At 56.6% G+C, this 12,066-nt stretch overlaps 1 protein-coding gene across 2 annotated transcripts; it reads left to right on the top strand.

The window, feature by feature from the left end:
• The first annotated feature begins 413 nt into the window (after positions 1 to 413).
• LOC123604292 (asialoglycoprotein receptor 2-like) lies at positions 414 to 11,816 on the top strand. Of its 2 annotated transcripts, XM_045490167.1 has the most exons (9): positions 414 to 530; positions 821 to 1,019; positions 5,152 to 5,271; positions 5,379 to 5,474; positions 5,889 to 5,960; positions 6,130 to 6,216; positions 6,302 to 6,447; positions 10,338 to 10,444; positions 10,696 to 11,816. In XM_045490167.1, the coding sequence occupies exons 2-9, from the start codon at positions 896 to 898 to the stop codon at positions 10,850 to 10,852; spliced, it is 909 nt and encodes a 302-aa protein (XP_045346123.1). In that variant the 5' UTR covers positions 414 to 530; positions 821 to 895; the 3' UTR covers positions 10,853 to 11,816. The 2 variants fall into 2 exon arrangements, with proteins under 2 accessions (XP_045346123.1, XP_045346124.1); XM_045490168.1 differs by lacking the exons at positions 414 to 530; positions 821 to 1,019 and adding an exon at positions 3,543 to 3,707.
• The last annotated feature ends 250 nt before the right edge of the window (positions 11,817 to 12,066 follow it).

The following is a 12,066-nucleotide window of genomic DNA, read 5'->3' as shown; positions in this document are numbered from 1 at the left end:
GCTGGGGGGCCTGCTGCTGAGCCCGCACGTTGGGCAAGAACAGGGAACCGGCGCCTCTGATCCGGGCCCGGGCGTATTTGGAGCCACCAACAATTCTGGGAAATTCAGGGGCAGGGTGTGGAAGGGGGGAGGGGCAGAGGGGAAACAGTGAACTGAGCCCCAGCCCCCTCCTGGCCCGCACCCCTCCCGAACGGTGCAGCGAGGTGCGAGGTGACCAGCGTGCGGGGGTGAGGGGGGCAGGCCAGGAGACCCCTCTCTCTGGGAAGAATAGAGACAGTCGTGTCCCCCGCCCCCACGACACTTTGCCTGAGTTCCAACCCTGTTTCCACTTCTATTTACTGTCCAAAGTCCCAGGGACAGGAGAGGCCAGGTTAGAACCACTCGGACACTCAGACACACGGACTCGGGGCCCTCGCCTGGGCCAGCCCTCCTGGTACCACCTGGCCCACTTTTCCGGGGTCTAGCCCCTCCTCGCCCTGGGGCCGGGCTGCCTGAGGGACCCGGGCGTCAGCCCTCCGTAGCCCTGACAGGTAACCAAAGTCAGGGGCAGGTGGGACTGGGGATGTTTGGTATGGAGGAGACCCTAGCGCAGGGACCGTGGGGGCTGGTGGAGGAGGGGGGGTTTGGTCCATGAAAGCAGGGAAGGAGGGCTCCTGGCCGGGTCCCGGCCCAAGCAGTGTCCTGAGAAGGGACGAGACCCAGCTGTGTTTCAGCCCCAAACTCCCCTCCAGCCGTAGACCCAACCCAGATGGTAGCCTCAGTGTGCTCGGGTCCTCCACCCCCCCCCCCCCATCAGCCTCTGCCCGAATTCACATCTTAGCTCAAGCTTCAGCCCGAACTCAGCCCCAGTCCTCAGAGGAGCCTCAACGGCCCAGGCTCCAGCCCTGCACCCAGCATGGCCAAGGACTTTCAAAACATCCAGCAGCTGGACTCCGAGGGAAACGACCACCAGCCGGGTGGAGGGGAGGGGCCGGGCCGTCATGGGCACAACCCCAGGAGAGAAGACCCCTTCCACACAGGTGAGCGCCCAGCTTCCCGGGCTTTGCTCCCTCTCCCCCAGCTGCCGATCGCTCTGTCTCCCCGAGGCCTCTGTCCCTTTCACAGAGGTGGGACTTTTTAAGTATCTTCTTTGATGTGTACTTACATTTTTTTATTATTAAAAAAATTTTTAATGGGGCGCCTGGGTGGCGCAGTCGGTGAAGCGTCCGACTTCAGCCAGGTCACGATCTCGCGGTCCGTGAGTTCGAGCCCCGCGTCGGGCTCTGGGCTAATGGCTCAGAGCCTGGAGCCTGTTTCCGATTCTGTGTCTCCCTCTCTCTCTGCCCCTCCCCCGCTCATGCTCTGTCTCTCTCTCTCTTTCAAAAATAAATAAAAACAGGGGTGCCTGGGTGGCGCAGTCGGTGAAGCGTCTGACTTCAGCCAGGTCACGATCTCGCGGTCCGTGAGTTCAAGCCCCGCGTCGGGCTCTGGGCTGATGGCTCAGAGCCCGGAGCCTGTTTCCGATTCTGTGTCTCCCTCTCTCTCTGCCCCTCCCCCGTTCATGCTGTCTCTCTCTGTCCCCCAAAAAAATAAACGTTGAAAAAAAAATTAAAAAAAATTTTTTTTAATATTTATTTATTTTAGAGAGAGAAAGAGACAGAGTACTAGTGGGGAGGGGCAGAGAGAGAGGGAGACACAGAATCGGAAACAGGCTCCAGGCTCCGAGCTGTCAGCACCGAGCCCGATGCTGGGCTCGAACTCACAAACTGTGAGATCATAACCTGAGCTGAAGTCAGATGCTTAATTGACTGAGCCCCCAGGTGCCCCTGTAGTTACATTTTTAAGCATCTAGAATATTTTTTACAATATCTGTTTTAATGCCCTTGTCTGCTAATTCTAATGTCTGCATCCATTCTGGATTTTTTTTTAGGTTTATTTATTTACTTTGAGAGAGATAGAGAGACCACCTGAACGAGGGAGGGGCAGAGAGAGAGAGAGGGAGAGAGAGAATCCCAAGCAGGCTCCGTGCTGTCAGTGCAGAGCCCAATATGGGGCTTGAATCCATGAACCATGAGATCATGACCTGAACCAAAATCAAGAGTCACGTGTGAGTGACTGAGCCACACAGGTGCCTCTGTCTTGGTGTTGATAGATTTATGAACCTCCTCAACATGAGTTGTGTTTTCCTGCCTCTTTGTATGTCTGGTAATCTTTGAGTGCAGGCTAGACATTGTGAACTTTACTGTGTTGTGTGCTGGATATAGTTATATTCCTCTGAATATTCTTGAGCTTTGTTCTGGGGTGCAGTTAAACAACTTGGAGTCGATCTGATCCTTTTGGGTTTTGCTTTTACGAATTTTTTAAAAGAAAATTTGTTACCTTATTTTTTTAAGTTTATTTAATTTTTTTTTTTTTTTCAACGTTTATTTATTTTTGGGACAGAGAGAGACAGAGCATGAACGGGGGAGGGGCAGAGAGAGAGGGAGACACAGAATCGGAAACAGGCTCCAGGCTCTGAGCCATCAGCCCAGAGCCCGACGCGGGGCTCGAACTCACGGACCGCGAGATCGTGACCTGGCTGAAGTCGGACGCTTAACCGACTGCGCCACCCAGGCGCCCCAATTTTTTTTTTTTAGTAATCTCTACACCCAACTCAGGGCTTGAACTCATGACTCAGACCAAGAGTCACGTGCTCTTCCAGCTGAGACTGCCAGGCGTCCCCACTTTTATGATTTGTCAGGCGGGTCTGGAGCCCTCCCAAGGTACCATTCCCGGTCCTGTATGAGTGCCACACAGGGTTCCTTTGCCCTTCCAGGTTGGTTTGATCTTGCCTGGCCTTGGGTAGTTTTCCTGACATGCACGTGTTGGTCAGTGTGCAGCCCTCCACAGACCAGAATTCTCTGGGCACCTCTCTCCTGTCTGAACTCTGCCCTTGTGGTCTCCCCAAACTCTCGCTTCCTCAGCTCGGAGAGTCTGCTGGGCCCTGCTGGGATTTCCCCTCCCTGCCCAAGGCCTGAAAACTGTCTCCTAGAAGCAGGCGGGTGACCACTGGGGCCCATATCATTTTCCCCGTCTCCCCGGACCCTTGCCCTTTGTTGCCTGAGGTTCAAGTGTCTTGAGAGAGGTGGCTGATTTATATCTTGGTTGTGTCTGGTGGGGTGGGTGAACGTAGCCTCTGTTTTTCCACGTCTGGCAGACCCTTGCTTTTTTTTTTAATGTTTATTTATTTTTGAGAGAGAGAAACAGAGTGCAAGCAAGGGAGGGGCAGAGAGAGAGGGAGACACAGAATCCGAAGCAGACTCCAGGCTCCGAGCTGTCAGCACAGATACAGACGCGGGGCTCGAACTCACGAACTGTGAGATCCCCACCCGAGCCGAAGTCGGATGCTTAACCGACTGAGCCACCCAGGCGCCCCTGGCAGACCTTGGCTTTTACCTTGAAACTTGCCTGGGCAGCACCTTTTATATTTGACCTCGTTGTGTTCTCAGAACCATCCAGGCAGGTGGCTCGTCTTCTGACCTCCACGTTTCTTATGTGGTAAGAACCCTGAATCCGAGTCCTACCCTCTTAGCAAGCGGCTCGGGGCACGACAGCGTGCTGTTAGCTGCGGGCACGGAGCTGTAGGCAGATGTCCGGATCTTACTCGTCTTGCATAAACGCAGCTTTGTACCCGCCGAACAGCGACTCCCCATTTCCTTGGACCCCGGCAACCGTCATCTTAGACTTCTGTGAGTCTGGCGATTTGGGGTCCCTCACAGAAGCGGGCACGAGAACGTTGAGGCGCCAAGACTTGTCCGTGTCGGCCGCGGGCGGTCTGATTTGAGCGGGGGTGTGGGGACGGGTTGCCGCCCTCGCCCAGGATTGGGGTCTATGGGTCCTGGGTCAGGCTGGGAAGCAGGACGGGGGCCTGAGCGGCGGACGGGGTTGGAGAGAGCGGTCGGACTCAGCCCCGGGAACCTACCTGGCTGGGGAAGACTGCGGTCAGGGACAGCTTCTGGATGGAGAGACGCCCCGGGCGTCAGGAGGGCGTGAGGGGGAGGGTGTCGGGCACAGGGGAGGCTGTGTTCGCAGTGGAGTGTGGAGACGTGGCCTCCCTGGCTCAGGATGGAGTCCCGAGTGGGAAGGGGAGGAGGTGACAGTCATTGGAGTCAGGATCTCAGGAGTTCTGGCTGGTCACTCACAGGGAGTGTCCACTTCGGGATGGTGGCAGGAGGGAGACTGGGGAGGAAGCCTCCGGGCCTCTGGCTGACCTCCCCCCCCCCCCCGACCCCTCCAGGGTGCAGGGGTGTCAAGGTGTCATGGCGATGGGGACAGAGGAAAGTGGGGTGTGAGGCAAAGAAGTGTTGTTGCAGGTGAAGGTGCCTGAGCGGGCGCTTCGGCCGGAGGTCAGCGCTGTCCCAGGCCAGGGGACGCTGGGCGGGGCGAAGCCAGCTCAGTGCCTGTGAAGCTGGGGTGTGTTTGTGACAGTGTGCGAGAATGTGTGCTCATGAGAGTGTGTGCTCATCCTGGGCCTGCACGTCCCGCTGCCAGCGCCCGGCCGCGCGATCGGGTCCCAAAGCGAGGGTGGCGGGGGCCAGACGGGATGGGGCTGCGCTGGGGGCAACAGCGAGTGGGCAGCAGTCAGGGTGCAACGAGTGTGAGGGTGAACTGAGAAACGTGTGTGCCCGTGTGTGGGGGTCCGAGTTTCTGTGAGGTGACTGAGGCTACAGGGGGGAGTTCACAGCGGAGGGAGGGACTGGGGGGGGGGGGTCGAGTGCAGCAGGAAACGGACAAGGGGCTGGGAGGGCGCGGTCTGCGGTGGAATGACCTGAAGGGGGGCGGGGGCCCTTCTTCCGGTGCGGGACGTGTCCGAGCGGCCCAGGCGCGCGTTGCAAGAACACGGAGCCGGGCCTCCGGGTCCCCGGGTCCGAGAGCGGGGCTTTGCCCACGGATGACGTGAACACCGCGCGCCCCGTGCACCTGCGGCGGCACGCGTGCACGTGGGGTGAGCGAGCTGATGCCGTGTGTGCAGGGCCTGAGCCCTGGGGTCAAAGCCCAGTGACTCCCTCCCCGGCTACCCCCACCCACTCTCCTCCCGGCCACTGGGGCTCCGCTCCCCCCGGCGCTCCCACCGTGCGCTCTGTAGGCCTCCCGCGCCCCAGGCGCTTCCCTCTGACGCCCCTTCTCCTCCAGGGCCCCCTCCTCGCCCGCCGTGGCTGCTGCAGCGTCTATGCTCCAGGCTCCGCCTCAGTCTGCTCATCCTGGGCCTCAACGTCCTGCTGCTGGTGGCCGTCTGCGTCATCGGGTCCCAGAGTGAGGGTCGCAGGGGCCGGGCGGGGCCCGGGGCGGGGAGGGGCTGTCCTTCGGGACACAGCCCGCTCCACTTTGCCCTGTCCCTTCTGTCCCCCGCCCCCGACAAGGAGCCCAGCTTCAAGAGGAGCTGCGGATCCTGAAAGAGAACTTCAGCCACTTTTCCTCCGGCGTCTTCACGGAGATGGGCGCTCTCAGCTCGCATGGTGAGGGGGCGCCTCCCCGGGGGGGGGGGGAGCAGGAGGGGGGCGTGTTTGGGGTGCTGGGGGTAGGGGGCCCCCAGGCTTCCAGGGACGGGATCCCTGGGCGGAGGGACCCGGAAGGATGATCAGGCAGGTGCAGAGGGTGGGGGTTAGTGCTGGGTGGAGGGAACAGAAGCTGCGAGGCCAGCAGGTGAGGAAGACCCTGCGAGGCGGGGGCTAAGTGGTGAGGGGTCATGCCGGCAGGCCCTGCTAATGAAGTGGGGGGTCTGTTTTGGGAACGTGGGGACCCTGCTTAGGCTTAGAAAGCCGCTGTGGGGACGGGGTGGAGGCGGGGAGGCCAGGGGCCGGGACGCAGGGTGGAGGTGGGGCGGGGAGTGGGGGGGGGGGGGGGAATGCTTGACCCGTCCTCCTTTTCAGGGGGCAATGCCAGTGACCTGCTGACCTCTCTGGAGGCCAAGCTGGAGAAACAGCAGAAGGACCTGGAAGCAGGTCAGAGACCCTCCCCGGGGGGTGTGCGCGCGTGCGAGCGTGCGTCGTGTGGGTGCGCGCGCAGCGTATGTGCGTGAGCGCGCGCGGACTCCCGCGTGGGGTCCCGGAGGGCTGGCGCCGGCACTGCCCGCCACGCGATGCCCACCGTGTCCGTCGCCCGGTGCCCTAGATCACGCCACCCTGCTCCTTCATCTGAAGCACTTCCCCGTGGACCTGCGCATCCTGACTTGTCAGATGGCCTTCTTCCGGAGCAACGGTAGGGCCCGGGCACGGGGTCCCCGGTCCCAGGGCGCCTGTGCCCTCCTGCCGGGGCTCATCTCCCCGCGCCCCCGGCCCCTCAGGCACAGAATGCTGCCCGGTCAACTGGCTGGAGTTCGAGGGCAGCTGCTACTGGTTCTCGCGCTCCGGGAAGACCTGGCCGGAGGCCGAGAAGTACTGCCGGCTGGAGAACGCGCACCTGGTGGTCGTCAACTCCAGGGAGGAGCAGGTGAGCGCGGCCCAGGGTATGCCCGGGGGGGCTGGGCAGGCTGCTTTAGTATTATTTTCTAACCAAAGGAAGCGTCCAGAAGCAGAGGTGTGGCCGAGGCCGGGAAGTTCATGGCGAAGCGGCCACTGATTCTAAGAGGTGGGACGTTAGCGCCAGGAACTCGGGCACAGGTGCTCCGACGGCACAGTGTGGACGCCGGGGCCCTTCTTGCTGGACTTGGGGTGGGGTCGGTCATGGGCTGAAAGGGACAGAGTGGGCAGGGTTCCTGGGTCCCTCCAAAGCGCTTCAGGTCTCCCCTGCCCACCGCTGCCACCAGCCACAGCCGCGAACACGTGTTCCCAAGGGAGGACCAAGCCATTAGAAGGGGAGGGGGGCGATTCTCTGAAAAGGAGGATACGACTGGGATCGGTCATTGAGTCTTTGCTGCGTGCGAGGAGTTTTCATGCGTTCGCCTGTAATCCTCATGACCCTATGGGGCGGGCTCTCGGACTCCCCTTTGAGGGAGGGAGAGATGAGGGGACTAAGAAAAAGGGGGGGGGGTGAAGTGACTTGCCCGTAATGCAGGACAGAGCCAGAATTCAGATTCGCTCACCTCCTTAGCCAGTGTTTTCAACTCGACATATTGCCAGAATATATTTACTGAATATGTATATTGAATATATACTTAATATATCAAATATATATATTTATATATGAACATATATAAAGATATCAATATGCCAATATATCAAACGTATAGACATTGATCAATATATCAAACATATATATTTATATATCAACATATATAAAGATATCAATATATCAAACGTATAGACATTGATCAATATGTCAACTATGTATGTTTATATATCAACATATATAAAGATATCAACATACTATATCAATATGCCAATGTATCAAATTTATATATACTAATATCAAATTTATCAGTGTATATATGTATTTATACGGTAGAATAATTACAAACATATTTCGCTTTGCCGATCAGGTTGAAACTGCCCATGTGCAAGCACTTTTGACTTGAAAAAAAAAATGCCCGTTTCACGTGGGTCAACCTGAGATCTCTGTGCTCTGTGCTCTGACCCACAGTAAGTTCGTGATGGCCCCAGCTTTGCGGTGGCCCTGGCTGACTGCCCTTGTGACGGCGTGACTGTCAGGGTCTGCTTTCAGGCCTTGCGTGCGGATAAAAGTAGATGGTCCTTCCTTTCTTCTTCCTTGCGTTTGCTTCACCTGCCTCTGTCCATGCTTTTGGAGTCTCTGTTTTAAATCGGTGATTCTCAGCCTCAGATGTATAATGCCAGCCTTTACATGGGAGGAGTTTAAAAAAGAGTGACCTTGGTCTCACACCCCAAAATTCTGTTAAAATTTCTTTTAATGTTTATTTATTTATTTGACAGAGAGAGAGTCAGAGTGCGAGCAGGGGAGGGACAGAGAGAGGGGGAGACACAGAATCCGAAGCAGGCTCCGGGCTCTGAGCTGTCAGCACAGAGCCCGACGCGGGGCTCGAACTCACAGACCGTGAGATCATGACCTAGCGGAAGTCAGATGCTTAACCGACTGAGCCCCCCGGGTGCCCCTAGACTTGACTTATTTTTAATTATACTAATGATGACTTCTAATTGCTAAATTGCATTTAAAATTATGTAAATGATGGGCTGAAATTTATTGGCTTAAAAAAATCAGCGAATTCATATAACTTCCCATATGAAAGGTGAGGAAACCAGCCCACTTATTCTTATCTACGTGCCTTGTTTTTTTGTTTTTTGGGTTTTTTGGGGGGTTCATTTTTAAGTAGCTCCATGTCCAATGTGGGGCTCAAACTCATGACCCTGAGATCAAGAATTCAATGCTCTACTGGCTGAGCCAGCCAGGCGCCCCTGCCTCATTCTTTTTTTTTTTTTTTCTTTTTAGTTGAGATATTGACATGTAACATTGTGTAAGTTTGAAGCCTACAGTGTGTGGGCTTGATACGTTTACACATTGCAATATGATTGCTCCTTGTTAACACCTTTAGCGTGTCACAAAATCATCATTTCTTTTTTGTGTTGATGGCAATTAAGATCTAGCCTCTTAGCAACTTTGAAGTTGCTAATGCCTCCTCCTTCTAGTCTCCCCGAGATTCTGGAAGTGTTTTGCCCCGAGTGGTTGGAGTCCTTGCTGTCTTGAATCTCACCAGCCTCATCCAGGCATATCTTGTTGTTGATTCTTCTCCTTGGGAGTTTGCTCCGAGGTCAGGAGCGTCCTCTTAATCCGTCAAGTTGGGTTTTCTAACTTTTTAAACATATGTTTAAATAGATGAACATTACATTTTTTTTTCCTTGCGTGGGCTCTTTCTTTTTCTGGAACGGGTCATGCAAATATACCTCTGTGATGTGCCATCCCCAGCCACCACCCACCTTGTGCCCTTTGCTTCTTGTTTTTCTCTCTTTCCCTCTGCCTTGCGGTCCTGTCCTCAAGCTTATCGTTTATACTTGACACCCGGCTTTCTGCGGGGCTCCTGGGCTTTCTTGCAGAGCTCAAATCTTCCTCTTGGGTTTCTTCCCTTCACGTAGCGTCGTATTATTTTTCTTCTTGGATATTTTCTCTGGTATTTTACATCATTCATCTCTTCTTTGCTTTTAAAAAGTTTTTGAAAAATGTTTATTTTTGAGAGAGAGAGAGAGACAGAGACAGAGAGACAGAGTGCGAGCAGGGGAGGGACAGAGAGAGAGGGAGACACAGAATCCGAAGCAGGCTCCAGGCTCTGAGCTGTCAGCACAGAGCCCGATGCCGGGCTCCAACCCACAGACTGTGGGATCATGACCTGAGCCGAAGTTGGATACTTAGCCAACTAAGCCACCTGGGTTCCCCTGAAACTGAGATCCTGAATGGGTGTTGGGGTCCATGGGGGCAGCAGGGGCAGGGGCCAGAATCAGAATTCCAAGAGTCAGAGGTCACGGGTAGGAGACAAGGAAAGGGCTCGAGTTGGGGTAGCAGCTGTGAGCTGGGAATGAAATGGGCGTCAGGTCAGGGGGCGGAGGTCCCCCCCCACCCCACCCCCACCTCCCCACCCCTGGGCACTGGACTTCCTGGGCTCTGCAGCTACCTCAAGTTCCTTAACCTCATTTATGTGAAGTGTGAATCACCAGGACGCCCAATTTAGAAACTTTGTAAGGATCAGATAAGAGAATCTTCGTAAAGCACTTAGCACGATGTTTAGCCCAGCCAACGTCCACCAAATAAGAACTCCAGTTACAGAAGGAAAGACAGGAATAGTTGTGCTGGGAGCTGGTGCTTCAGATCGAGCTGGAGGAGACTCAAGGAGTCACAGCTATGCCTGAATGGAGGTCCCAGGGACTAGAACCTTCCCGCTTGTGAGACACAAGCCGGCTGCCCCAACCTAAGCGGGGACGCGGAGACTCCGAGCGCAGTGAAGCGAGGCTCTGATCAACGTTCCTACAAGAGCGGGCGTCTGTCGGACAGGCGCACTCCGAGCGGTTACAGCAGACGATTTATCTCCTAGCTGAAGTCCCTCCCCTGCTTCCTCATTGGCTGCGTGCTACAGAGGGTACAGCCTTACGCCGACGTGGCCTGGGCCCGCCCACGCGAGGCACAACGTAGTCTGATTAGAACGAGTGGACGTTCCCTGGGGCGACGCAGAGACGTCAGTTCGGTGGCGCGTGCTCATTGCAAAGCCTTTGAAAAAGAATCCCGCCAAACGGAGGCTGGCGGGAGGGTGGGAGAACGAGGAAGTGAGGTGTCTCAGGGTTTGGGACCCCACTGTGGGGGTGGGGAGGTCCGTGCAGATTTCCAATAGGCTGGAAACTCCTGTTAAGCAGATAGCCCAGCTTTTAGTTGGTACTTCTGGAAATGAATCATCTCCCTTACTTGTCACACCACCTGTTTTCCAGAAGTTCATTTCACAGCACATAAACCCCTTTGATGCCTGGATAGGTCTCACGGACAGCGATGGCTCGTGGAAGTGGGTGGATGGCACGGACTATAATCATGGCTACAAGTAAGTGGCTCCCCCCTCGTCCTCCTTCGTTTGGCCTGGGGCCAGCCACTCCCACCCTTCCCTCGGGGACCAAAGTCCCCAGGCCTCCCGCTCCCAGGTTCCCAACCTCCCAGGCTGCAGCGTGCGCTCCCTGGCCCCCTCCTCTCCTCGGGATGTGCTTTTCCGGAGCTGGGGGGCTGGGGGTGGGGGGGGGGGTGAGGGCTGCAGGGCTAGGTAGGGGTCAAAGCCTGAGCTCTAGCCTGCCTTCCTAGGAACTGGGCCGCCACTCAGCCAGACGACTGGCAGGGCCACGAGGTGGGAGGAGGCGAAGACTGCGCGGAAGTCCGCTCCAATGGCCGCTGGAATGACAATTTCTGTCAGCAGGTGCAGCGCTGGGTGTGCGAGATGAGGCAGAACATCACGGGTTAGAAGCCCCGCCCCCTGCCCCGCCCCCTGCCCCGCCCCCCAGCTCACCGGGGGATTTTGAAGAAAGGAAAAATAGAGGCCTGGGGAGGGGCGGAGCGGGTGGGGGGTGGGGCATCACCGCCCTGGAGATGCTGAGGTCCCGCCTCCTTCAGCAAGTCACCGTCACGATTATAATTCTCAGGCCGCTCAATAGGGGAAGAAGAAATGACTTGAAACTGTGTGGACTGGTCGTTGGGAGCTGGGAAGAGGTGGGGAGCAAAGAAGGGGTGGGGGGTCCGGAAGAGACAGGTTCAGTCCGAGCCAGCTGCTCCTGGGGACCCCATCCCAAGGGACATGGGTCAGGGAGGGGAGGGGGGCTTGGAGCAGAGCCGCTCAGCGGGACGCAGCCCCTGGAAACAGCGCCCTCCACCCCCCCAAATCCTTGGCAGTAGGGGCGGTCTCCTGCAGAAGAGGTTTTGGGGAACAACAGCCCCCCCCCCCCCACTGCCAGCCCGGGAGCTGTGGCCCAGCTGCCTGGGGGCCCGTGGAAAATACTCTCTAAGGGGAGGCAGGTCGGGAAGCCTCTGTGCCCTGTGTCCACTGTGACCGCTCCTCTCTGGACCGTAAGAGATCTAGACATTTCCCCAGCACAGGGTGTCACTGGCCGCTTCCACGGTGCCTGAACTTCACCCTTCCAAGATCATCCTGAAGGCGATATTAAGAGGGCCTTTAAACAATTGGCTCCTTTAAACAATTGGCTCTTGTTTTATCTCTACTAAAATAATATATGGTCTTAGTAAAAAGTGTTTCTCTCTCTCCCTCTCTCTCTCTCTCTCTCTCACACACACACCCAGGGAGGCCCCTCACTCCCCCGCCTTCTCCCAGAGTTAACTATCGTGCCCAGAGGATTAGTCAGGGCTCTCCAAAGAACCAGTCGGATGTGGACGTATGTGTGTGCATCACTTATTAAAGAGATTTGTTATAAGGATTTGGCTCGTGCGATTATGGAGGTTGACGAGTCTCAGGTCCTGCGGGTGTGCAGGCGAGCCGGACCCCCCCGGAGAGCCAGTGGTGACCATTCCAGTGTGAATCCACAGCCCGGGCACCCAGGAGAGCCCATGGTGCGGTTCCAGGTGAAGGCGGCGAGCTCACGACCCGGGAAGAGTGGATGTTCCCTTCCCGTGCCAGCTGATGTTGCAGGGAGAAGGGGGTCAGGCAGGGAGAAGGTTCTCTTCCTC

The sequence above is a fragment of the Leopardus geoffroyi genome, chromosome E1 (genome assembly GCF_018350155.1).
Source record: "Leopardus geoffroyi isolate Oge1 chromosome E1, O.geoffroyi_Oge1_pat1.0, whole genome shotgun sequence".
NCBI lineage: Eukaryota > Metazoa > Chordata > Mammalia > Carnivora > Felidae > Leopardus > Leopardus geoffroyi.
This window is presented reverse-complemented; position numbering and strand designations above follow the sequence as displayed.